This window comes from Pelobates fuscus, chromosome 2, assembly GCF_036172605.1.
Source record: "Pelobates fuscus isolate aPelFus1 chromosome 2, aPelFus1.pri, whole genome shotgun sequence".
In the NCBI taxonomy this organism is placed as follows: Eukaryota; Metazoa; Chordata; class Amphibia; order Anura; family Pelobatidae; genus Pelobates; species Pelobates fuscus.
The window spans coordinates 371,080,951-371,107,592 of record NC_086318.1 but is presented as its reverse complement, the minus strand read 5'-3'; the positions used below and the strand labels follow the sequence as shown (position 1 = coordinate 371,107,592).

Genomic DNA, 26,642 nt, shown 5'->3' with positions numbered 1-26,642 from the left:
AGATGGCCGCCTTCAATCTCGCGAGATTAAAGATGGCCGCCGCAGCTCAATTGCAAGGGCCGCTAGTCCGGCGCCAAACTAGAGTGTGCGGTGCAGCTGTGGGGGACCGTAGTCGTGCCAGGATTACTGTAAAACCAGAGGGAAGGGAAAAAAACGCCTGTGAGCCGGCGGAACCAGCAGAAGGGTAGGGAAAAAGCCCCAGCAAGGCCCAAAAGTTTCTTGAGACCCTGAGAGAAGAGAAAATAAGGAGGGGAGAGGGCCAAGGACCCAGAATAAGATAAAAGTATAGAAAGAAACCCAGATGCCCATAGCATAGAAGCACAGTAAAACAAATCACAAAGCCTATTGAAAGACAATTCCAAAACAGTCCTAAAAGGCAATAGAAATACAAATTAATGGAGAAGAGTAATACTCTGACCTGTCTGCTTTATGGAGCAGCAAAGAAAGAGAAAGTGCTTAGGTCATTACACCTCATGTACATCCTACTCTCTTGTGATTGTGTTTTTTTTTTTCTATGTGTTTCTTTGCTGCGGTGGAGCTAGTAAAGAGGGATTATGCAAAATACGAAGCCTCCTGTCATGTTGTAAAATGTATAAAGCGACCGCAAATTCTGCAGAGCTGTGCAATAGTTTTTAGTTTCCAGTCGTTGCCAGAATCGCCTGCAGACGGCATCGAATTTCGCTTTAAATGCTTCTGCCCAGTCGCTTACAGTTTGTTGCTTCGCGGGAACTGCGGCGCTGTCGGCCATTTTGACTCGGTTTTGCGGCACACAGTTTAAGGTATGCCCTGGAGAGTCTCGGAGGTGAATGTCCTCTGTGTGGAGGTAGACCGGGATAACCCCTGCCGGTCCAAGGGGGGGGGGGGGAACGGGGACCCATGTTTACAGTCGGCTGCATGTGGCGTCGGGAAAGCGGCCGTCCCTCCCGCGCCTGCCATGTGGGTAGGCCTTCGACATCTGCCGAGTGGATCATATTCGTAGAGTAGCTTGGGTGCTGTCATAGTGTTCCTCTCAGTGTCACCTCACCTTTGATGACTCTTTCAACACGGTTGATCACAAATTTGGTTATTAAAATCCGCTTTAGTCTTTGATCGATGCAGGAGCTGCTGAGGCAGACGTCCTCACAGCTCTGCGGTCAGGCCCTGCCCCAATTGTGATTTATTTTATCTTTCAAATATTGACATTAAAAAAAGCGTGTGTCATAAGAGACTCCGTAATGCTGCCGCATTAAAAATGTTGGCAAACATGTGATTAAGAGTAAATGAAGGGGTGTGTGGGTATCTGCTGCCAGGATGATGTGGACTGTAACTTTAATCACTCTCATCCAGCCATTGTCCTATTAACACTAAACATACCCTAGTAGTTTTACTTTTATGGCGTTGTGAACTGTAATGATGCCACATAAAGTCAGTGTAAGAATAAAATGCTCTTTCAGCAGCAATGTTTTAAATAATAAAATGCTGCCAGACATATTAAGCTAAAGAGATACAATACCTTCCACTCCAGACAGATGGGCTCATTTGTGTATTGGTGTGCAATGGTACTGTATTGATTTGTTTTATTTTACGCTATTGTAACGGAACCGCTGGCACCCCGACCGGGTACCCTCCGCTGACGGATGCTCCTAGTGCTTTCCGAGGTCTCCAAGCACTCTGCCTGACACCATAACCACTGCAGACCCCACGAACCGCTGCAGCTTGGTTGGGGTCTCACCGACTCCACCCACTCTGGACCCAAGACCAGGGTCCAGCTTCCAGTAGGTGGACCTCTCCGAATTCCAGAGAGCAGGAACAGGAACAAGCTCTTAGCAGAGCTCAGCGATTATACCCTGGGGAGTATAGTGATTATAGCAATCCCCAGAGTGTAGTTCTCCAATCCCCCAAACATGAGCCGAAACTTCATGAAGGTACAAGATCTGAGGTGCTGGCACACCCAGTCTGGTTTTTATTACAATCTTTGCCAATACAGGACCGCCCACAGGGAGGTATAAAACAACTAATAACATCCCTGTTACAACCCACAGATTCCCTCCCCTTATCCTGGGAGGTAACCCAATTACACATACAGTTAAAACATACTTTTTACCCAACTTTCATAACTCTAAAACCATACATCCAATCTCCGTAAATTACATATTCACAATCAATCCATTCAGGGGAACAACATATTAAAAAATGGCACGAATCAGACCAGTGGTTCAAAAGTTAAGGGAAAGGCCTTTGTGACCAAATGAAGCATGGCTTTTCTTCCCAAAACAAGTTCCACAGAGTCTCTATCCTGGAGATAATTGGGAAGTAATCCAATTATCTTCAAGGACAGAGGCAAAACTCCATTAGCCACATGGCAGACAAAGGACAATAGAAGACATAAAAATACGTACTGTTACATTTATCACATAGAACCTACACATTTACAATTTACCGAACACATAATAGCATACATACTATTGAAGACAGCCTGAATGCATTCTGCTACACAGTCTTAAAGGGACGTTGTTCCTAAAAGTCATAATATGTCCACGGATGGTTTTAAAAGGGCCAGCAGCAGCACCATACAAATCCAATATGCCCAAATGTTGCACCTGAAGGGCCAAATCTCCCAGGGACCATAGTCAACAGGTAAGAGGCTGGCAATCAGGCTCCTCCAACAGCCAGGGGTAAAGGGCAGCTTGTCACCAATAAACCCAGTGACAAAAGGCATTTCGTCACAGCTATATTTTTTTTTCCTCCGTCAATATTTGTATCTAATGCTTAGTGAGATGCCATATTCAAATATATGCTACCACGTTTGCCTGTCATCTGGGCAACGTGCATAGTAAAACAAAAAGACAACTTACCGGTACTTAATATCCATGCAGCAAGTTATTTTGTTTTTAGACTATAATATGACAGTACATATTAACTAGTGAATGCTAATATGTGTTTTGGCAGCGTGCTTTGCTAAGAAGCAGTAACATAATTATGTTGTGAGTTATACTGCAATAGAGTTGTAAGACTTGCTGGTCAAGTTCTGTGTTGGATTTTATGCCATTTCATTTTGCTTCTACAACAAAGTGTAACCTACCACTTTCAACCAAACAAAAACACATTATCAACCGATCTAGATTCCAAACGCTAGCAGGATCAGAAAGTACACATTCCTGAGTGGTGAGGAAAATGCTTTACTTGACTAGCCCTATAACAATATTGCCAAGTCAACAGTGTGCTATTGGTCCTTTCAGACAGTTCTGAGTTCTGTTCAATATCTTTTATCTCCAGCAAGTGTTTATCCTTTCTGATCCTGCTTCCACCCAAGCATTCTTTCCTCTTATTCTATGTGAGCAGGCCATGGCTGGAACCATAACTGCATAGTAGATGGAGCAAAATCGTGGGCACCTGGCAAAACATTAAAATGGCTTCCTATAACTCTTTTATAACTTCCTGCGTACTGATCTAAGAGAGCTTCTTTTCTTTCCTTCCATTCTTTTACCAATTTTTTCTCTCTGGAATAATGTGAAAGACCATTTCTTTGTTTTGTTCTTCCCTTATCTGGCATAAGACAAACTGTCGGGTATTAACAAAATTGATAATTATGGGTAATTGTCAAGAGAAATGCAGTTTCAGGTGAAACTGTAAAACCTATTCTAACATAGTGTAACTTTACACCATCCATACCGACCCGTAAAAAGAATGGGCAGCAAAGATAAGCTGAAATCACTCGGATGACACCATCACTGTCGTCCTTTGCTGCAGGTGCCTGGACACCCCTCGGTGTTCAAGAATGGCTCAATGCTAAACAGTAGGAAAGGGAACTCCTAGTCACCATAACCACGTCCGCGAGACAAAGTGGTTATGGTACGTTGAGTGTTCATGTAATAAACAGCTTCCGGTTTGTTGCATCTCTTAAATAATGGAAACCTTACAGTGGCTATTTTTTTTTTTGGAACTCTCCAGCAGTACACAATCTCTTTGCTGTGTTTTTGGGAGCTCTCCAGCACTCATATTGCTTTGCTAGATATTTTTCACCATTATTTGTAATACTGGTCAATTGTTTATAAATGCAGAGGACTGCCAGATTAAACTGACTATGGTTTTGGAGTAAAAACGTGTTACAATATTTCCATTGTTCACACACCGTGTAATAGAACATGGAAAATATTTTTGTTGTGCAAAGCCAGAGATGAGATTTTTATGTATTTATTTTACAAGTTGATGAAGTTAATGAAACAATATACTATGTTATTCAAGATTTGCTAATCATTTCACTTATAAAGTATAAGAAAAACATGTAATTACTACATAGTTACATAGCTGAAAAGAGACTTGCGTCCATCAAGTTCAGCCTTCCTCACATATGTTTTTGCTGTTGATCCAAAAGAAGGCAAAAAAACCTAGTCTGAAGCACTTCCAGTTTTGCAACAAACTGGGAAAAAATTCATTCTTGACCCCAAAATAGCAGTCAGATGTCTCCTTGGATCAAGCAACTATTACCACACTAATTAGAAATTATATCCCTGTATGTTATGTTTTTTGCAAGTATTTATCCAATTGCTGTTTAAACATCTGTATGGTCTCTGATAAAACTACCTCTTCAGGCAGAGAATTCCATATTCTTATTGCTCTTACTGTAAAAAAAAAAAAACCCTTTTCTTTGCCTTAGATGAAATCTCCTTTCTTCCAGCCGAAATGCGTGACCTCGAGTCCTATGTATAGCCCTGTTTTTAATAGATTTCCAGATAATGTTTTGTACTGGCCCCGAATATATTTGTATTATGTTAGGCGCCGTTTTTCCAAACTAAAGAGATTTACATTTTTTAAACTTTCTTAGTAACTAAAATGCTCCATTCCTTTTATCAATTTTGTAGCTCGTCTCTGCACCAAGTAGATCACATCCACTGCAACACCCTGATCTATACTTCTTCGCAGAATGCAATTAGGTTAGTTTGAAATTACCTATTTTTTATAAAACTATGCTGATTATTGCTAATAACAAAGTTATCCCTTAATAGCCCTTCAAATATTTTCCCATTCACAGAAGTTAAGCTCACAGGTCTATAATTTCCAGGTAAGGATTTTGAACCCTTTTTAAATATTGGAACGACATCTCCAATAACAATACATCTGCCTTCCAATGCAATACCTGAAACAAAAGAATCTTGAAAGATTAAATACAGAGGTTCACTTATTTCTCCACTTAGTTCCTTAAGTACTCGTGGGTGAATACCGTCAGGCCCCAGAGCTTTATTTACATTAATTTTCTTTAACTGCGGTTGCACCTTGTCTCAAGTCATCCAATCACAAGTTATCTGCAGGTTTTTTGCAGCAATCATTTGCTTACTCTTTAAAATAAAGCGGTTATTTAGTACTTTACAGCATAACAGCATGTTCACTTTAGTTTCTTAACCCCTTCAGGACGGGTGACGGACGAGGTCCGTCATCCAGGGAATACCCTTAACGACGGGTGACGGACCTCGTCCGTCACGCGGTAAAATTAACCCCAGATCGCCGCAATCGCGGCGATCGTGGGGTTAATGGTGCTCCCGGTCTGCCTCTGTATTAGAGGCAGACAGGGAGCACCGGATCGGGCTGCCCCAGCACATGTGCCCGCTCTGACAGCATGTCAGAACGGGCACATGTACTGTGTATACTTACCTTCCGCCTCCCTGCACTTCCTGGTTCACTGTGAAGTGCAGGGAGACGGATCAGTGCTGATCCTGCCCCCTAGTGTAAAAAAAGAAAAGTAAATTTAAAATCCCACCCCCCTTTACCCATTTTAATAAAAAATTAACCCCTTCCCTGCCAATTGATCACTGACTACAGTAATCAATTGGCAGGGATTACATTTTAATATGATCTGATTTTTTTTTTTTTTAACCCCTGAGGGTTAATTCTTTTTTTTTTTAACCCTCAGGGGTTAAATTTATTTTATTAATTAATTTAAATATTTTAAAATAATAAATTTAGCTAGCTGGGGAGGGTGGAAGTTAGTGGGGCATTGGGGGATTTAGTGTTAGGCTAACTAGGGGTTAACGTTAAAAAAACGTTTTAAAATAAGCTTTAAACAGTTAAAAAATTAAGTTAAAAAAAGTTTTAATAACGTTTAAGTAAAAAATTAAAAAAAATAAACCCTTTAAAAATTAACCCCTTCCCTGCCAGTCGATCAAAATACAGATCACAGTATTATACTGTGATCTAATTTTTTTTAACCCCTGACGATTAACTTTTTTATTTATTTTTGAACCCTCCGGGGTTAAATTTATTTAATTAACTAATTTAAATATTGTATAATTAAATATTTTGCTAGCTGGGGTGGGTGGGAGTTATGGGAAAATGGGGAATTTACCGTTAGTGCTGCTTACTGCTAGTTAGGGGTTAACGGTAAAAAAAAAAGCTTAGAAAAATGTTAAATCTGTAAAAAAAAAGTTTTACGAAAGTTTAAGAAACTTTAAAAAAATTAATAAGCATAACAAAAGTTTAAAAAATAGTTTAAAAAAGTTTTAAAAAGTTAAAAAATACATTTAATAACGCTCATTACCACTACACCTGGTACAAGCTAGCGGAAAAATGATCCCACGCTAAGGTTCAAAATATGCCTTTTGAAATACCCTGGGATGTCTTCTTTAAGAAATGGTATGGCTTTATGGGGTATTTGGATTATATAGCCTGGTATAATACTCTAAAATGGGACATGGGCACAGCGTAAAAATGTAAAGTTTGAAAAAAACTGGAATGACTATGTCCCAAATGTGCCCCTCTGATGTCCACATATACCTGGCAAAGGTACATACGGGGGTATTTTTGTACTCAGCTGACATAGCTGAGCAACATATAAAGTATTATAGAGTGGTGGTACACATAAGGTTTGCAAAATATACTGTGCAAACTCACTTTGTGTGTCAAAAAGGCAGAAAAAACGCTTCTTACCACCACACCTGGTACAAGCTAGCGGAAAAATGATCCCACGCTAAGGTTCAAAATATGCCTTTTGAAATACCCTGGGATGTCTTCTTTAAGAAATGGTATGGCTTTATGGGGTATTTGGATTATATAGCCTGGTATAATACTCTAAAATGGGACATGGGCACAGCGTAAAAATTTAAAGTTTGAAAAAAAATGGAATGGCTGTGTCCCAAATGGGCCCCTCCGATGTCCACATTTACCTGGCAAAGGTAAATACGGGGGTATTTTTGTGCTCAGCCGACATAGCTGAGCAACATATAAAGTATTATAGAGTGGGGTACACATAAGGTTTGCAAAATATACTGTGCAAACTCACTTTGTGTGTCAAAAAGGCAGAAAAAACGCTTATTACCACTACACCTGGTACAAGCTAGCGGAAAAATGATCCCACGCTAAGGTTCAAAATATGCCTTTTGAAATACCCTGGGATGTCTTCTTTAAGAAATGGTAGGCCTTTGTGGGTTAGTTTGAATTATATAGCCTGGTAAAATACTCTAAAATGGGACATGGGCACAGCGTAAAAATGTAAAGTTTGAAAAAAACTGGAATGACTATGTCCCAAATGTGCCCCTCTGATGTCCACATATACCTGGCAAAGGTACATACGGGGGTATTTTTGTACTCAGCTGACATAGCTGAGCAACATATAAAGTATTATAGAGTGGTGGTACACATAAGGTTTGCAAAATATACTGTGCAAACTCACTTTGTGTGTCAAAAAGGCAGAAAAAACGCTTCTTACCACCACACCTGGTACAAGCTAGCGGAAAAATGATCCCACGCTAAGGTTCAAAATATGCCTTTTGAAATACCCTGGGGTGTCTACTTTAAGAAATGGTAGGCCTTTGTGGGGTAGTTTGAATTTAAAACCTGCGAAGATGCTTAGAAATTGCACATAGGCCCAGCGTCAAAATCCAAAGTTCTGTAAAAACTGATATGGCTTGGTCTCCAATATGGCACTGTAGCTTCACAAAATAGTGCCAAAGACATTCATTGGGGATGTCTTTTTACTCAGAAGACTTAGCTGAGCATAATTTGGAGGTTTTGAACTTAGTGGCACATATGAAATATACAAAATGCCCAGCAAAAATGCAATCCGTATGTAAAAAAAAATGCCCCAAATTATTATTTACCACATACTTTGGCATATATTGGTGAAAAAATGGGGGCATGCTAAGGCACAATATGCACCTTATGATATACCCTGGAGTGTCTACTTTTACAAATGGTAGGCCTTTGTGGTTTTTTTTGAACAGTCAAACTGTTATAATACCCCAAATGGAAGCATAGGCTCATTAAATCCGTCTCTCAAAATTCTACTGTGAATACTGAAAAGGACAGGTCTCCTGTATGGCACTGTAGCTTCACGAAATAGTGCCATAGACATACAATGGGGGTGTCCTTTTACTCAGAAGACTTAGCTGAGCATAATTTGGGGGGTTTGAACTTAGTGGCACATATGAAATATACAAAATGCCCAGCAAAAATGCAATCCGTATGTAAAAAATGCACAAAATTATTTTTTACCACATACTTTGGCATGTAATGGTAAAAAAATGGGGGCATGTTAAGGCACAATATGCACCTTATGAGATACCCTGGAGTGTCTACTTTTACAAATGGTAGGCCTTTGTGGTTTTTTTTTTGAACAGTCAAACTGTTATAATACCCCAAATGGACAGGTCTCCCATATGGCACTGTAGCTTCACAAAATAGTGCCAAAGACATACAATGGGGGTACCGTTGTACTCAGCAGAAGTAACTGAACACATAATAAAACTTTGTACAGGAATAGCACACACCAACTTTACAAAATACACATGAGAAGTTCTTTGTTATAAGTTTTGTGTGCGAAAACCCCCCAAAAACACAATTTTACTCCAATATTTAGCAGAGGTTGGCGGTAAAATGGCTACGTAGAAAGTGTCAAAACAACCTTAGGTAAATAGCCTGTGGTGTCTACTTTATATAAATATATACTTTTGTGTGGCAATTTTGTTTTCTTTTATGGCTATTAAGCTTACAAGACAAACATACCAAATTCTAAAATCGCTCCACATTAAAAGTTTATTTTACTCCTTGTGCTTTGTGACCTGTAACTACCAAAAAAAAACTTAAAATCCCAGACACATTATATATTCTGTAAATCAGAACAACTAAATGAATTTATTTTTAATTACTTTCCTTAACCTGCACTAATTGTGCACACATTATTATTGCAAAAACTGTTAAAAAAAAATCAAGATTTTCCATTTTTTTTGCATTTTCTGTATTTTTTAATAATAAATAAGCATTTATGTAAATATATGTTACATCAAATGAAAGCCCTTTCTGTCCTTTAAAAAACGGTATATAATATGCGTTGGTGCAATAAATTAGTAAAATGCAAATTGCAGTTGAACGCAAACAGCAAAAAAATGCAAAAAATGCTTGTGTCATTAAGTGAAAGACAAGCTTCTGAAGCTCTGTCCTTAAGGGGTTAAAGTACTGTTTTCAAACAAAATCTGCACTTTTATAAACAAACCCCTATTAGTAACACCTCATTGCTATCAACGCTGGCTTCATTGCGATAAGCGGATAGCAGCAGTTGCTACTCATTTGCACTGTCCAACAATGCTTCTCTCTGAAAAGCATTGGATTGGTTGAGATACCATCATTAGCAATAATCTTCTGGGGGTGGAGTGTAGAAGAGTGTCTCTCTGCTAGATTAGAGGGAACTTATTTTCAGGACATAGTAGGGGCCCTAAAATGTATGTTGGAATGGTCTTGTAACATACAACAGTTTCCAGGCAGAATATACTGAACTTATCATAATGATACATTAAGTAAATGATTTGAGAGCAGTTATATTGGTACTCACCTGTCAATTCTTGCTCCAGCGCTCTGTAGTGGTTATGGTTTTTGGAGGAGTCTTCATTTTAACATACTTTATAGGTGATGTTAGTGTTTTATGCATTGCAGTAAAAAAAGTAATAATCTTACTCCCTTCCTCCCCCCCCCTTTTTTTCCCTTCCATATAAAAGATGTTAGCTGAACGTTAACTGCCATAAACCGTTTGTCATAATAAATAACCGTGTTATTAGAAAAAACACAGCAGTATAATAGGGAGTGGCAGAAAGGAAGCCGTGACATATCGTGGTCAGGTACTCTAACCAGTGACTAGAAAGTATTTTTTGTAACATGAGATGGGCTAGAGCAGTGATGGCGAACCTTTTTGAGCCCGAGTGCCCAAACTGCAATACATGCCAACTTTTTTTCCCTCAAAGTGCCAACACGACAATTAAACCTGAATACTGAGGTTTACGTTTAGAAAAAACTACTCGTACAGTTAACAACTTTTGTTTTAAAAGAAGAACACAACGTAGAGTTAAATTATACAAATTTTAAATAATGATATAAATTAAGCTTATATTAGTATCTCCAACAAATGCAATACATACACACAGACTGCTGAACACATTCACACACCGAGACATAGACAGACTGCTAAATACACACACAGTCCGCTAAATACACGCACACTGCTGAGTACGCAGTCTGCTGAATACACGCACGCAGTCTGCTGAATACACACACACACACTGCTGAATACATAAAGACTGCTGAACACACACATATACTGCATTGAGGGGTGCAGTGTATGTGTCTGTGTGTAATGTGTGTGGGGTGCTGTGTGTGGGGGGTTGGGGTGCTGTGTGTGGGGGGGGGGAAAGGGTGCTGTGTGTGTGGGGGGGGAAGGGTGCTGTGTGTGGGGGGGAAAGGGTGCTGTGTGTGTGGGGGGGAAAGGGTGCTGTGTGTGTGGGGGGGAAAGGGTGCTGTGTGTGTGGGGGGGAAAGGGTGCTGTGTGTGGGGGGGAAAGGGTGCTGTGTGTGGGGGGGGGAAAGGGTGCTGTGTGTGGGGGGGGAAGCGTGCTGTGTGTGGGGGGGAAAGGGTGCTGTGTGTGGGGGGGAAAGGGTGCTGTCTGTGGGGGGGAAAGGGTGCTGTGTGTGGGGGGGAAAGGGTGCTGTGTGTGGGGGGGAAAGGGTGCTTGTGTGTGTGGGGGGGAAAGGGTGCTGTGTGTGGGGGGGGGAAAGGGTGCTGTGTGGGGGAGGTGAAAGGGTGCTGTGTGGGGCAGGGGAAAGGGTGCTGTGTGTGGGAGGGGAAAGGGTGCTGTGTGTGGGAGGGGAAAGGGTGCTGTGTGTGGGGGGGAAAGGGTGCTGTGTGTGGGGGGAAAGGGTGCTGTGTGTGGGGGGGAAAGGGTGCTGTGTGTGGGGGGGAAAGGGTGCTGTGTGTGGGAGGGAAAGGGTGCTGTGTGTGGGGGGGCGGAAAGGGTGCTGTGTGGGGGGGGCGGAAAGGGTGCTGTGTGTGGGGGGGCGGAAAGGGTGCTGTGTGTGGGGGGGCGGAAAGGGTGCTGTGTGTGGGGGGGGAAGGGTGCTGTGTGGGGGGGGGAAGGGTGCTGTGTGTGTGGGGGGGAAGGGTGCTGTGTGTGTGTGGGGGAAGGGTGCGCTGTGTGTGGGGGGGAAGGGTGCGCTGTGTGTGGGGGGGGAAGGGTGCGCTGTGTGTGGGGGGAGGAAAGGGTGCTGTGTGTGGGGGGAGGAAAGGGTGCTGTGTGTGGGGGGAGGAAAGGGTGCTGTGTGTGGGGGGAGGAAAGGGTGCTGTGTGTGGGGGGAGGAAAGGGTGCTGTGTGTGGGGGGAGGAAAGGGTGCTGTGTGTGGGGGGAGGAAAGGGTGCTGTGTGTGGGGGGAGGAAAGGGTGCTGTGTTTGTGGGGCGGTAGGGGTGCTGTGTGTGGGACTGCTGTGGGTAGGGGTGCTGTGTGTGGGGCTGCTGTGGGTAGGGGTGCTGTGTGTAGGGGGTGGGGGTGCTGTGGATAGGGGTGCTGTGGGTGCGGGGGTGGGGGTGCTGTGGATAGGGGTGCTGTGGGTGCGGGGGTAGGGGTGCTGTGGGTAGGGGTGCTGGGGTAGGGGGGGGTAGGGGTGCTGGGGTAGGGGTGCTGGGGTAGGGGTGCTGGGGGTAGGGGTGCTGGGGGTAAGTGGGGTAGGGGTGCTGGGGGTAAGTGGGAGTAGGGGTGCTGGGGGTAGTGGTGCTGTGGGTAAGGGGGTAGGGGTGCTGGGGGTAGTGGTGCTGTGGGTAAGGGGGGTAGGGGTGCTGTGGGTAAGGGGGTAGGGGTGCTGGGGGTAGGGGTGCTGTGTGTAGGGGGAGTAGGGGTGCTGGGGGTAGGGATGCTGTGGGTAAGGGGGGTATGGGTGCTGTGGGTAGTGGGAGTAGGGGTGCTGGGGGTAGGGGTGCTGGGGGTAGTGGGAGTAGGGGTGCTGGGGGTAGGGGTGCTGGGGGTAGGGGTGCTGAGTAGGGGTGCTGTGGGTAGTGGAAGTAGGGGTGCTGGGGGTAGGGATGCTGTGGGTAAGGGGGTATGGGTGCTGTGGGTAGTGGAAGTAGGGGTGCTGTGAGTAGTGGAAGTAAGGGTGCTGTGGGTAGTGGAAGTAGGGGTGCTGGGGATAAGGGGGTAGGGGTGCTGGGGGTAAGGGGGTAGGGGTGCTGGGGGTAAGGGGGTAGGGGTGCTGGGGGTAAGGGAGGTAGGGGTGCTGTGGGTAGTGGGAGTAGGGGTGCTGGGGGTAGGGATGCTGTGGGTAAGGGGGGTATGGGTGCTGTGGGTAGTGGGAGTAGGGGTGCTGGGGTAGGGGTGCTGTGGGTAGTGGGAGTAGGGGTGCTGGGGGTAGGGATGCTGTGGGTAAGGGGGGTATGGGTGCTGTGGGTAGTGGGAGTAGGGGTGCTGGGGTAGGGGTGCTGTGGGTAGTGGGAGTAGGGGTGCTGGGAGTAGGGGTGCTGGGAGTAGGGGTGCTGGGAGTAGGGGTGCTGTGGGTAAGGGTGCTGTGGGTAAGGGTGCTGTGGGTAAGGGTGCTGTGGGTAGTGGGAGTAGGGGTGCTGGGGGTAGGGATGCTGTGGGTAAGGGGGGTATGGGTGCTGTGGGTAGTGGAAGTAGGGGTGCTGGGGGTAGGGGTGCTGTGGGTAGTGGGAGTAGGGGTGCTTGGGGTAGGGGTGCTGGGAGTAGTGGGAGTAGGGGTGCTGGGGGTAGGGGTGCTATGGTAGGGGTCTGTTGGTAAGGGGAGTAGGGTGTGCTGTAGCTAAGGGGGGTAAGTAATTAAATCAGTATCCCCCCCTTCCCTTCTTGTTACCTTTAGTGAAGGGGAGGGGGGGAACACAGCCATCCCTGGTGGTCCGGTGGTGTTATGCAGGACAGGACAGGTCCTGCAGCTCTCCTGTCCTCCCGCGCGATGCTGTGTGGAGCGTTGCCATGGTAACGCGCGGCAACGCTCCACACAGCTCGAGGGAGGACAGGAGAGCTGCTTCCTCGATCCCTCCCCCCTGCTTCCGGTCCTGCCGACATGGAAGCAGAGTAGGCGCCTGCCGTTTCGGGTAGGCAGGCGCCTACTCTGCAGTGATGGCAAACCTATGGCCGCGTGCCCACAGAGAGGGCCCGGCGTGCCACCTGTGGCACGCGTGCCATAGGTTCGCCATCACTGGGCTAGAGGAAGGCAGTGTTAATTTGCCGAGTGCTGTGAAACAATTCATTTGCAAAATCTGTACAAAATTGAGCGTGCAGAAAAAAATACATGCATGATGGTTATATTGGTGACTGGAGGTTCCCTTTAACCCCTTAAGGACACATGACATGTGTGACATGTCATGATTCCCTTTTATTTCAGAAGTTTGGTCCTTAAGGGGTTAAAGGATCACTATAGTGTCAGGAAAACAAACCCGTTTTCCTGACACTATAGTGCCCTCAGGGTCCCTCTCACTTGGCGCTGAAGGGGTTAAAACCCCTTCAGACGTTTACCTTAATCCATCGCCGGGCGCGCATTCAAACAGTCCATAGGAAAACATTTCTCAATGCTCTCCTATGGACGTTCTGCACGCTGGATGCCAATTTCGCATCCAGCGTCGCAGATGCAGATGCGCCTCTAGCGGCTGTCAGGAAGACCGCCACTAGAGGTTGGATTAACCCTGCTATGTAAACATAGCAGTTTCTCTGAAACTGCTATGTTTACATGTGAAAGGTTAAAACCTGAGGGACCTTGCACCCAGACCACTTCATTGAGCTGAAGTGGTCTGGGTGACTATAGTGTCCCTTTAAATACTTAATCTGTTGCAAATCCCAGGGGATTGTAGCATTCTGAGCATATTGCATATACTGCTGTTTAGGAGGTGTAGGCGATATGCAGATCTATATTCAATCGTTCTGTTTATCAGAAATTAATGCTTTCAGGAATGAGCCTATAATAAGCATGTCTGAACAGGTGTGGACTTGTATGACATGCACGCTCTATTCACGTACGCAATGTGCAAAGGACTGGATACAGTCATATTTACATTCTGTTATAAGTTTTATATGACTCTGTCAGACCTATTGCATTCCAAGGAGGACAAGTTATACCTGTAGTACCACTGAGTAGCAATCTTATTATGCTGCTGTAACTTTGTGTGCAAACTATATACTCTACATTTTGAAAGAAAATTGTAGTTTATATTTTTCCCCAGAAGACCTTCTAGTGAGGGGGTGAAACACTGCCAATTATATCATGGTTAAATCACTAAAGTGAGAAATCAAAGTGAATTTCAAAATTTAGTCCAAGGTAGCCAGCCGTACTGGAAGGTTAGCTGAGAATATTTTTTAGTTTGGCTGTTTTGGTCATAACTTTGGAATTTACTTTTCATTTCAAACAGAGAATTACTCTGTAAGTGTGTAAATAAAACTGAATGTGATCTAATTGTGTACACGGATATATCATCGTATACTCCAGTCTTGTGGTAGCATTGCCTTCTTGTCCTTTAATAAGCGTTGTATTGCTTCATCAAGTAGTTTATGGAAGAGGATATTGTCTTCCAAAAACATAGAACATAAACTGGACTTTGAAGATATATCTGCATCCCATGTCATGAAATGCAAAATTACTCTAGCTACCGTAGATAATGCTATACCTAATGTTACATCTAATATAGTTTCTGGAGAAAAAAAAATGCTGTCTCCAATTTAATACCCGTAATATTAATTATCTTTAACTTCTTTAAATATTTGCCCATATCTTCTAAGTGGCCAATCCATGCTTTTTGTGGTTATCTGTGAGATCTGCAATACACCTGACAGTGGCCCTTTCTATGATTTTACTAGATGGTCTAGTTTTTAGTTTTTTTATTATTCTTTGGTTATCTCAAAGAAGCAGCACTGTCTCTAGTAAGTATTATTTTCTTAGCTAGTCATATTACTGCTGCATCAATGTTCTCCTCTGGCTTTACCCATTTGGATTCCATTCTGTTCTGCCATTTGTACGGAATGCACCTCTTTTTGGTCTCAGGAATCCACTTAGTTCTTTAAGGGGTTTGGCTAAAAAATAAAGCACAACACGGAACAAAATGTACAGTTTGTTTTATACTTTTAAAGATTCTAGCAACATATAAAACAGATACTGCCTTTAAGTCAACTAACTACTTAAAAATTGTGATTATTGCCAAGTGTACCTTCTGATTGTAGCTTTTTTTTTATTATTATTTTTTTCAAGTGTGTGTTTTATTCAGATCCCTCTCCCAGCTGTTTTACAAATGTAAGATTTCAAAACATTTGTCTCGCATTTAGATTTTCATATGCAAGGCAAAGTGTCTTAGGCTCAGTTTTACATGTTTGTGTGACCTGAATGTCTCCTAGATACAGTAACACGGCTCCATTTTATGTTTTCCTTTCTTGCATGTTTAAACTATTCCCTTGCTGTTTGCTGTAGTCCTGTGAGAAATATTTACTGCAGACCAACTCTAGCTTCTTTACCCGTAAAGTGAATCTGAAGTCACGAGACATGGTTTCTACATTGTTCGTACATTTAATCATAAAATGCTTAAAGGGACATTAAAGGCACCCAGGAAGTTGTCTGGCTGCAGTGCCTCTGTCTCCTTAATACATACAGTAAAAAACAAAGAAAAAGTTACCTGCGCTCTCTCCTAAATCCCTATGTATATTTAAACAAATGGAGGTCATTTAGTTACTCCAATGACCATTGGAGGGAATGCCCGCCTGCCAACGTCAAGGTACTTAATAACCATTAATAGGGAACACATGGGATGGGCGGCAGCATTGTAACATAGCTGTTTGATACAAATACAAAAAGATAAGTCCTGTGCTCACTCCCATCACTCCTGGGCGGCAGCAACGACCACAGTACACATCAGCCACCACACATACAGTAAAAACCAAAGAAAAAGTTACCTGCACTTTCTCCTAAGAGGAGGTCATTTGTTTAAATATACAAAGGGATTTAGGAGAGAGCGCAGGTAACTTTTTCTTTGTTTTTTACTGTATGTATTGGGGCTGATCTGTACTGGTGGATCCACTCAAAGTTTCTACCTCAAGACCTGCGCTTCAGACAAAAAAACAAACAAAAACCTGGCTTTAAATTACTACAGATGCATTCGGAATCATTTGGGGTGCGCAAGTAGATCTCTTTATGCACCAGGGTTTGTGGAGTCACTGAGACCCAAAGCAATCTTCAAACTTAAGAGAAATTAATGCAGTATGCAAAGCATTTCTAGCCTTTCAGGATTACATCAGAGATGACGCAGTAGGAATTCAATCAGTCAACCTTACCACAGTAACACAATATAAGGAGGCACAAGAGTGAGAAGGTTGTCCGTACTCTACTCTCTAATTTTTAAATGGGCCGAAGAGAATTTTGACGACCTATCTGCACCATACATCAGAGGTATAGACAACACAATTTCAGACTATCTAAGCCAATAACAATGGAAGCAAATAGATTGGTTCGTAAGCAAAGATATATTCAGAGAAATGTCTTGCAAGATTCAGGAACTGTTCAATGGATCTGATTGCTACAAAAACAAACAAGAAAGCTTGGACTTTCGCTTCCATGAACAGAAAAGACTACCCATATTTTTTCCAATGGACTCTCAATCCCATGGAAATTTCGGCTGGCATATGTATTTTTCCTGGTTTCTCTAATTCTAAGAATCTTGCATAAGAATAGGAAGGATAAAATGTCCACCATTCCCTGATGGCCCAGTTTGTAGTGATTCTCAGAACGTGAGACACAGTCATAGAGCACACCATGGGAACTTCCAATTTCTACTCAAATACTGGAGAACAAAGGGATATCAGACATTTGTAGGGGTGCCATATAGTCTTCATTCAAAACTTTCAATGTCCATTACAGGCTATACATCTTTTCTTTGACAGATGCATCTTTCTGGCATAAGGTGTTGCAAGCTGTTGTTACTTGATCAGACCCACCCTGTTTGGATTTTGCTATATCCATAATGTACTGCCACTATAGGACAGGGAACCGAAACTCTACTTACCTTAAATTCTTTTTACCTTGTATAGTGGCAGTACAGAATTCCCTCCCAATTTTTGTAATAAATCTGTACTTTGGCATACATTTCGGTCTAGTGTGGTTTAAATTTTTTAATTATTTAACTTTTTTTTTTTTTTTTAATAATTCTTTATTTTTGTTGTACTTGACATATCAAAGAGTACTTAATACACATTGGGTAGTCTAGAAGTAAGCTGTCACAGCATAGCATGTCAAGTGTACAGAAAAACCAGCAATTTTTTGTATAAAAAAGAAACATAAAAAATGACAAGAGGAACACAGTGCAGATTGATAAGATCAGTAGGGTAGTACGTATGCAGGCTATATGCACTGGAAATAAGCTTTATGGGGTAGGCCGTGACTAGCTGCATAGGCAGACAAGCTTCGAGTAAAGACCCCTCAGAGGCCCCCCAAGCAGGCTATAAATGAGAGCCTAACAAAAAGAGAAGCAAAATAATAAAAATAAGCACAATGGCTGTTTCATTGGCAAGATGCATTGCAAGGGTATCCTGTCAGATAGAGCTAGTCCCTGATCCAGCCCTGGACTCACAGACCCTCCACAGAAGTCCCTGCAGGAGGCTCAGCAGTCCACTTGCGTGGTAATCTTGGGGTGCTGCGTGGCATTCAGGTAAGTCCTGTGTGGGTAACGGGGATCCCCTCGATGGTCCCATGATCCAGCAGGCTGTGCATCTTGCTGTGAGTCTCAGCCTATTTCTCCGGTCCCCGGTGTGGCTGGAGCCCTTTTCCTCACGGTTAGCCTCAGTATGCAGACTCATTGCGCTTGCCTGGCTCTTCGGAGCAGCAGGCCATGGGCCCATTAGGATTTTTTATTCACGTGGTGCAGGACATGGTTATAATTATTGCTTGAAGGAGTACGTGGCACCCGCCATCTTGTGGTCGCAAATGCCAGTTGCTTGTTCAACGGGGAAGCCGCGTGTCCATTTGTTAAATCTCATCTGTTCGCGATTTTCTTCATTGCTTCTGCATTCAATGTGTCCCAAGCCTCGTTATGATCTTGATGCGACATGAGGTTCCTTCCCATTCCGCCGAGAGCGCATGTGCAACCCTCGTGCGGTTCCACCATCGTTCTGTACATTAAGAACAAACTGAGGAATCTTCTTTCTAACCTGTATATTTATCTTAATTTTTTTTTCTTTACCTGTTTCCACTGGTGTTAACTTTATTGGGTATTGTTAATTATCTCTGGTAAGTGTAATTATGCCTGACTCTCTGACAGGGCTTATAGAGGATGCTACAAAGTCTGCTTTAATGTTCTGCCTTATTAGTGTACGAAGTAATTGGAATGAAAGATTGGAAAAAGTTATCTTAGCACCATTCTGATTCAAAAACCTGAAGAGTTTATGGTGCCATTGACCCACTACATGGAAAAGCTATGCTTTGAGACAGTGCAATTCAGGTTTTTAACAAAGCCTTGTAATGAGACACCTGTAAATTGAAGGTGTGTTATAATATGACATTTGGTCAAAATTTGGTTCAAGGTGAAAATCTCTTACTGCGTTAGTAGTGAGAGTGGTTCCAAAACACCCTATTAATTGGTCAAAACGTGTTCAGTATGCACATCTAAGGCATGGACGATATGCAGTATCTCTGAGAGGTTTGTTTTGAATGCCACGCATGATATAAATTGGAGCACGAACGGTCAATGGTCAATGCTCATATTGCTGCATCACTAGCATGTATTCAAAACACAATAGTCATCCATGGAGGTGAACTAAAATGAGTCATATTAAAGGGACTCAAAGCACCAGAACAACTCTAATTTATTAATCAGCATATGTAGTCTAACATGTAGGAACAATAGTTTGTATCCCGGCCCATAGTGATCCTTTAAATTTGTTAGTAAATGGGAAAATCCTGTTGGAGAACACAGAATTTCTTTGTTACTATTTTTAATTTGGTTAATTTACAAAGTACTCTTTATTTTGTAGCACACTTCACCGTTGGCCAAAAATGATCAAACTTGGGCCAAAGTGTGTATTAACCAGTAACCTTTTGACGAGTTATGCATGTTAATTCCCACCCCTCTTCCTCTTGCAATTACTGTATTCTAACGTGCTTCTAGTAGAAAGATTTATCTGTGGCATTCTATAAACATCTTCAGGTCTTATTTGTATAATATTATCTTGACAAGTATGTAGGCTTTGTGTTACCTTGTTGTAACTTTACCTTAGTGGATGGTCACTCGCCTTGTTTGATATTTGGTTACGGCTGAAGAATACTTAATGCAGTTTTGCTTGATTGTAATCAAATCCCTGGTGCCCTCATTGCATTTTTAAACTGGAATGGAATGCGTGCACTGCACAAAATCTATTTTAGTTCCCTTCTTATCACTGGCATCCAACCAGATGCATTTGTTCCGATTCTTTTAAAATCAATGGTTTTTAAATATCCAGATCCTATTATTATTTTAAATAGGAAGAAGTACTGTTTAAAAAAAAAAAAAACAAAAAACTGAATGTTTTCAAACAAATTGTACAGATTTGGTCAGGAGGACCATGTTTTGATTGCATTTGGCATCTGTAAATATGAAAATTGCCAAATGGTTCTGAGTTGAACTATATTCACAGAATTTTGTCTGGAGAAATGTTTTTTAGTAAAACTCGATACTGATTTTATTGACATGCCGTCGTTCCCAGTAAGCTAACCATAGCTTGCTAGATGAAAAGAATTAAATCTGTTTATTTGTATAATTGTTCTAAACTGGTTTATGGAGAGACCCCTTTTGGTGACAATACCACTTTTTAAATTATAAAACTCCTTAAACCAGGCCTTTTCAAATGGCAACAATTGAGTCAGGCCTTTCAGTGGATTGAACGATTTGACATTGTGCTGAGAATATATTTAAAAACGTTTAATGAAGAAAATTAGATTTCCCAATTAAAGAGAATGAGATATTGCCCTGTGGTAAACGATTGCCGGTGAAACTGTCACTTTGCCGTTTCAGAGCGATTGTTTTGTTCTAAGTGTGGCACATTCTGAATACTATTATATAAAACCTAGGTGAAAATGGGCAACCTTAAAAATATAAATGTATTTTTTACTACAAAAAGCATTCTGTGTTCTTCTAGCAAGATATTGGGTTGAAGTATGATACCTGTTTATTGGCCCTCTCCCTCATTCCTTTTTTATAGTTTATTTGCACACCTGATAGATAATGTGCGTTTGTTTTATTAACACTATGCAAACAAGTTTGTCAAACTCTAGTGTTTAGTCTCATCAAACCGGTTGCTGTAATTCAAATATCGAATAAATAGATTAGCATGTTGATAGAGGAAAAACTCTGTACTTCATATGTAGTATTCACATTTATGTTAGAAGCTAGTCATAATTCAGTTCCATTTAAAGAGACACTGTAGTCATCTAAACAACTTTAGCTTAATGATGCAGTTTTAGAGTATAGATCATGCCTCTCAGGTTTCACTGCTCAATTCACTGCCATTTAGGAGGTAAAACACTTTGATTCTGTTTAGCAGCCATTGCCACACCTCCCCTGGCTATGATTGACAGAGCCTGCATGAAAAAAAAAAAAATGGTTTCACTTTCAACCAGATGTAATTTACCTTAAACAATTGTATGTCTTGCTCTGTAAATTGAACTTTAATCAGCAGGCTCTTGCAGAGTCTAGCAAGCTATTAACATCACAGGGGAAATCTAAATTAAACAGAACTTGCAATAAAGGAAGGATAAACATTAGATGACTCTCTTTACAGGAAGTGTTTATGAAGGCTGTTCAAGTCACATGCAGGGAGGTGTGACTAGGCTTCATAAACAAAGTGCCTAACTGGCAGTGAGACTACAGGGGCATGATCTATCCACCAAAATGGTTTCATTAAGCTAAAGTTGTTTTGGTGACTATAGTGTCTCTTTAAAAAGCAGAATTGAGAGGGTTTGACTGCTTGGAATGACATTTGAAAAGACAGTGAAATGTTAGAAAACTCTGGCCACACCAAAACCACACCCTTTGCTCACCTTTCTCTCACAAGCTGCAGCCACTGAATGCACAATGGAATTAGCAGGATTGCTGAGGTTTTTGTAAATACCACCTGAAATTTTAAACCTAATGCTATGCTCCTTTTGTGTTCTCGCTTTAAACCAGAAGTACACGGGGAGGGACAGTAACGCATATGATCTTGATAGATTTTTTTTTTTTTGAGTGGATTCATTCTCCTTCCCCACAACTATGCACTGACGTGAGAATTCAAAGTGAATTTCAAATTAAGGTCAGAGTAACCAAACTGAAAGCATAGCTAGCGTAGAGAATTTTTCCAGTGCAGCTTTTTTCACCTTGATTTCGAAAATCACGTTCTTACTTAAAGGGACACTCCAGGCACCCAGACCACTTCTGCTCATTGGAGTGGTCTGGGTTCCAACTCCCACTACCCTTAACCCTGCAAGTGTAATTATTGCAGTTTTTTTTAAACTGCAATAATTACCTTGCAGGGTTAAGTCCTCCCCTAGTGGCTGTCTATTAGACAGCCACTAGAGGGAACTTCCTGGTCCCTAGCACAGGTTTTCTGTGCTAGAGCGTCGCTGGACGTCCTCACGCTGTGTGAGGACCTCCAGCGTCGCTCTATTCCCCATGGGGAAGCATTGAAATTCATTTTAAATGCTTTCCTATGGGGTGCGCTAATGCACATGCGCATTAGGTCTCCCCGGCCGGCGGGCGAGATCAGTCTCGCCCACCGGCCGACGTAAGCAGAAGGAGGAGCGGCGGGGGAGGAGGAAGCAGCGACGTGGGACATGTCGCTGCCTCTGGTAAGTCACTGAAGGGGTTTTCACCCCTTCAGCAACTGGGGATTGGGGGGTGGGAGGGAGAGGGACCCTCCAGTGCCAGGAAAACTGATTGTTTTCCTGGCACTGGAGTTTCCCTTTAAAATAACTCTGTATGTGAAAAATGTACTCTTTCTAAAAAAAAAGTGCAAATTGTGGGTTTTCAAGTTTTAGGCCTAAATAAACTATAGGATTTGGTGATTTATTTGGATTGGCTTCTTTGACCTCACCCCTCAGTTTATGCTTCAATTTTGCAATTTGTTTTTCAAATCCCAACATTTCACGGTTTAGTAAAGTAATTCCCAGTTGAATAAACCTGAAATTTAGTTTCACATTTTGACCAAACTAACCATACTGGAAACAAAGTAGTGTACTACAGTCATTATTTATATTTGCATTGGGATTTGGGATAGTGCGCAAGTAACTTTTAATTTTTTCATTTTTATTGCATGTATTGGGGCTGATGTGTACTATAGTCATTGCAGTCGCCCTGGATCCGTGGGAGTTTAAGCGCAGGGCTTAATTTCGTATGTTTAAAAACAAAGTAGACTTGAAAAATGTTACCAAATTGGCTGTGTTTAACATAAAATTTGAAATCTTTATTCCCTACTATTCTCTATTTGGCAAATAACTGACAGTTGCCCACTCTGGTAAACAAAGGGTTAATGTTGCTTGCTATAAGCAGCTAAAGGTTACATTTGAGTTTCTTGGTAGATTTATATATAAGGTACAGGTGTTCTGAGACAAGCGGAGTGTGGATTGGCTTGGTCAGGTATGAGGCAAGTTGTTAAATTTAAAGGATTGCAGTGCTGGATGTTTCAAACAAGCTCAATTGTAGAAATGCACTCCTCTGCAAGTGAGGACTTGATATTTCAGGACGGTTTTAGAGCACATTTAATATGTCCAACATGAGGTTCTGAAGTAGCTGGGTTGTTCCGCAAGATTGCTGTTTGTTCTGAACGGAACTATTGTTAAATCCAGACACAGGACTCCTAACTACAGTGCGTGATACAATGCCTGTTGTGGGCCAAAATTGTAAATACAATTTTGAAAATCAGACCATGTTTCCAGGTGTGTTCCTATTGTTGTGCATTCCCTACAGTTCCCATTTCAGTTAGTACTTGGTAATAATACTGTGCCAGACCCAGACATGAAACTGGAGTGACTGCTAATGTCTAATTCTCCTAGCTGGGCTCTGTACTTGGTAATAATACTGTGCCAGTCGTAGAGCTGGAGTGACTGCTAATGTCTGGTACTCCCAGCTGGGCTCTGTACTCGGTAATAATACTGTGCCAGACGTAGAGCTGGAGTGACTGCTAATGTCTGGTACTCCCAGCTGGGCTCTGTACTCGGTAATAATACTGTGCCAGTCGTAGAGCTGGAGTGACTGCTAATGTCTGGTACTCCCAGCTGGGCTCTGTACTCTGTAATAATACTGTGCCAGCATAGAGCTGGAGTGACTGGTAATGTCTGGTACTCCCAGCTAGGCTTTGTACTCGGTAATAATACTGTGACAGACGTAGAGCTGGAGTGACTGCTAATGTCTGGTACTCCTAGCTGGGCTCTGTACTCTGTAATAATACTGTGCCAGCATAGCGCTGGAGTGACTGGTAATGTCTGGTACTCCTAGCTAGGCTCTGTACTCGGTAATAATACTGTGACAGACATAGAGCTGGAGTGACTGCTAATGTCTGGTACTCCTAGCTAGGCTCTGTACTCGGTAATAATACTGTGACAGACATAGAGCTGGAGTGACTGCTAATGTCTGGTACTCCCAGCTGGGCTCTGTACTCGGTAATAATACTGTGCCAGACGTAGAACTGGAGTGACTGCTAATGTCTGGTACTCCTAGCTGGGCTCTGTACTCGGTAATAATACTGTGACAGACATAGAGCTGGAGTGACTGCTAATGTCTGGTACTCCTAGCTGGGCTCTGTACTCTGTAATAATACTGTGCCAGCATAGCGCTGGAGTGACTGGTAATGTCTGGTACTCCTAGCTAGGCTCTGTACTCGGTAATAATACTGTGACAGACATAGAGCTGGAGTGACTGGTAATGTCTGGTACTCCTAGCTAGGCTCTGTACTCGGTAATAATACTGTGACAGACATAGAGCTGGAGGGACTGCTAATGTCTGGTACTCCCAGCTGGGCTCTGTACTCGGTAATAATACTGTGCCAGACGTAGAACTGGAGTGACTGCTAATGTCTGGTACTCCTAGCTGGGCTCTGTACTCGGTAATAATACTGTGCCAGACATAGAGCTGGAGTGACTGCTAATGTCTGGTACTCCTAGCTGGGCTCTGTACTCTGTAATAATACTGTGCCAGTCGTAGAGCTGGAGTGACTGCTAATGTCTGGTACTCCCAGCTGGGCTCTGTACTTGGTAATAATACTGTGACAGACATAGAGCTGGAGTGACTGCTAATGTCTGGTACTCCCAGCTAGGCTCTGTACTCGGTAATAATACTGTGCCAGTCGTAGAGCTGGAGTGACTGCTAATGTCTGGTACTCCCAGCTAGGCTCTGTACTCGGTAATAATACTGTGCCAGTCGTAGAGCTGGAGTGACTGCTAATGTCTGGTACTCCTAGCTAGGCTCTGTACTCGGTAATAATACTGTGACAGACATAGAGCTGGAGTGACTGCTAATGTCTGGTACTCCTAGCTAGGCTCTGTACTCGGTAATAATACTGTGACAGACATAGAGCTGGAGTGACTGCTAATGTCTGGTACTCCTAGCTAGGCTCTGTACTCGTAATAATACTGTGACAGACATAGAGCTGGAGTGATTGCTAATGTCTGGTACTCCTAGCTGGGCTCTGTACTCGGTAATAATACTGTGACAGACATAGAGCTGGAGTGACTGCTAATGTCTGGTACTCCCAGCTAGGCTCTGTACTCGGTAATAATACTGTGACAGACATAGAGCTGGAGTGACTGCTAATGTCTGGTACTCCTAGCTAGGCTCTGTACTCGGTAATAATACTGTGACCGACATAGAGCTTGAGTGACTGCTAATGTCTGGTACTCCTAGCTAGGCTCTGTACTCGGTAATAATACTGTGACAGACATAGAGCTGGAGTGACTGCTAATGTCTGGTACTCCTAGCTAGGCTCTGTACTCGGTAATAATACTGTGACAGACATAGAGCTGGAGTGATTGCTAATGTCTGGTACTCCTAGCTGGGCTCTGTACTCTGTAATAATACTGTGCCAGACATAGAGCTGGAGTGACTGCTAATGTCTGGTACTCCTAGCTGGGCTCTGTACTCGGTAATAATACTGTGACAGACATAGAGCTGGAGTGACTGCTAATGTCTGGTACTCCTAGCTAGGCTCTGTACTCGGTAATAATACTGTGACAGACATAGAGCTGGAGTGACTGCTAATGTCTGGTACTCCTAGCTGGGCTCTGTACTCGGTAATAATACTGTGCCAGTCGTAGAGCTGGAGTGACTGCTAATGTCTGGTACTCCTAGCTAGGCTCTGTACTCTGTAATAATACTGTGACAGACATAGAGCTGGAGTGACTGCTAATGTCTGGTACTCCTAGCTAGGCTCTGTACTCGGTAATAATACTGTGCCAGTCGTAATGTTTGGTACTCCTAGCTGGGCTCTGCATTCGGCTGCAGTTCCGGGTGTAACTCCCTCCCAGCGGTCTGGGATTGGCTGCCTGGCCGGAGACACGGCGGAGGAGGCGGGGCCCGGGTAGCTAAGCTAGGGAAGCGGCACTAGGCTCCCGAACAGCCCAGCACATCCCAGCTCTGCAAGCCCGCTCCCCGCCTGTCCAGGGATGAGAAAGCGAGCCGAGCCTGGGCCCCGGGAACATGACGGCTTTGGTGCGGCTCCGCTGGACCGGGACTGCCGCCTGAAGCGCCTCAGGATCGGGGGGAGCAAGGGGACCCAGGGCCATTCTAACCAGGACTGCGACACCAAGGGCATGAAGCGACTTAGCAGGTAGGTACCGGGGCAGGTGACCGCACACCTACCGAACATAGCTCGCTGTATTTCTTATTCTTTGTTATGGATTATTTGTGGGAGATGCAGGCTATTGGGGTGAATGGTAACAGTGCAACAAGGGATATAGAATGGAGTGATAGAATTTGGAATGTAGAGGTGAGGATGCAATAAGAAATGCGTTTGGAATACAGAGATGGGCATATAGAATGTCGGGAGCTACAGCAACATGTAGAATATAGGGATGGTCTAAATGGCAAATCCATATTATAAATTTAGCTCATATTTACAAATATCCTGCTCTGTGGAATCGTGTGTGTGTGTGTGTATTAATATTTTTCTATTCTAATTCTGCAGACAAGGGTGTCTTTCGTATTACCCCCCTTCAGAGTAAATGTGTACTACGCTAATACTTTTTGTTGCATTTCCTAACCTTGGCATTCCAAGTGTCTGGAAACTAATTTCCCATGATGTTCATTGGACATCAATGGAAATGTAATCCTCCTCTCCGCGCCCCCCTCCTAAAATCTGGGGTTTTATATGTTCATTTTACCATGAATACTACTTTTTATAGCTGAAATTAACTGACTATAAATTGATGATGAGATTTTA

General features: G+C 43.0%; 1 protein-coding gene across 2 annotated transcripts in view; it reads left to right on the top strand.

The window, feature by feature from the left end:
• ABHD12 (abhydrolase domain containing 12, lysophospholipase) overlaps positions 1 to 26,642 on the top strand; it is a 144,294-nt gene that overhangs the window by 36,334 nt on the left and 81,318 nt on the right. The window contains exon 1 of one of the 2 annotated variants that reach the window (XM_063443712.1): positions 25,778 to 26,030. The exons of the other annotated variant lie outside the window; for it this stretch is intronic. Coding sequence (XP_063299782.1) covers positions 25,867 to 26,030 — 164 coding nt within the window. The 5' untranslated portion in view covers positions 25,778 to 25,866. Of the gene's footprint in view, positions 1 to 25,777; positions 26,031 to 26,642 lie in introns of those variants that run through there. 2 annotated transcript variants of the gene reach the window in all.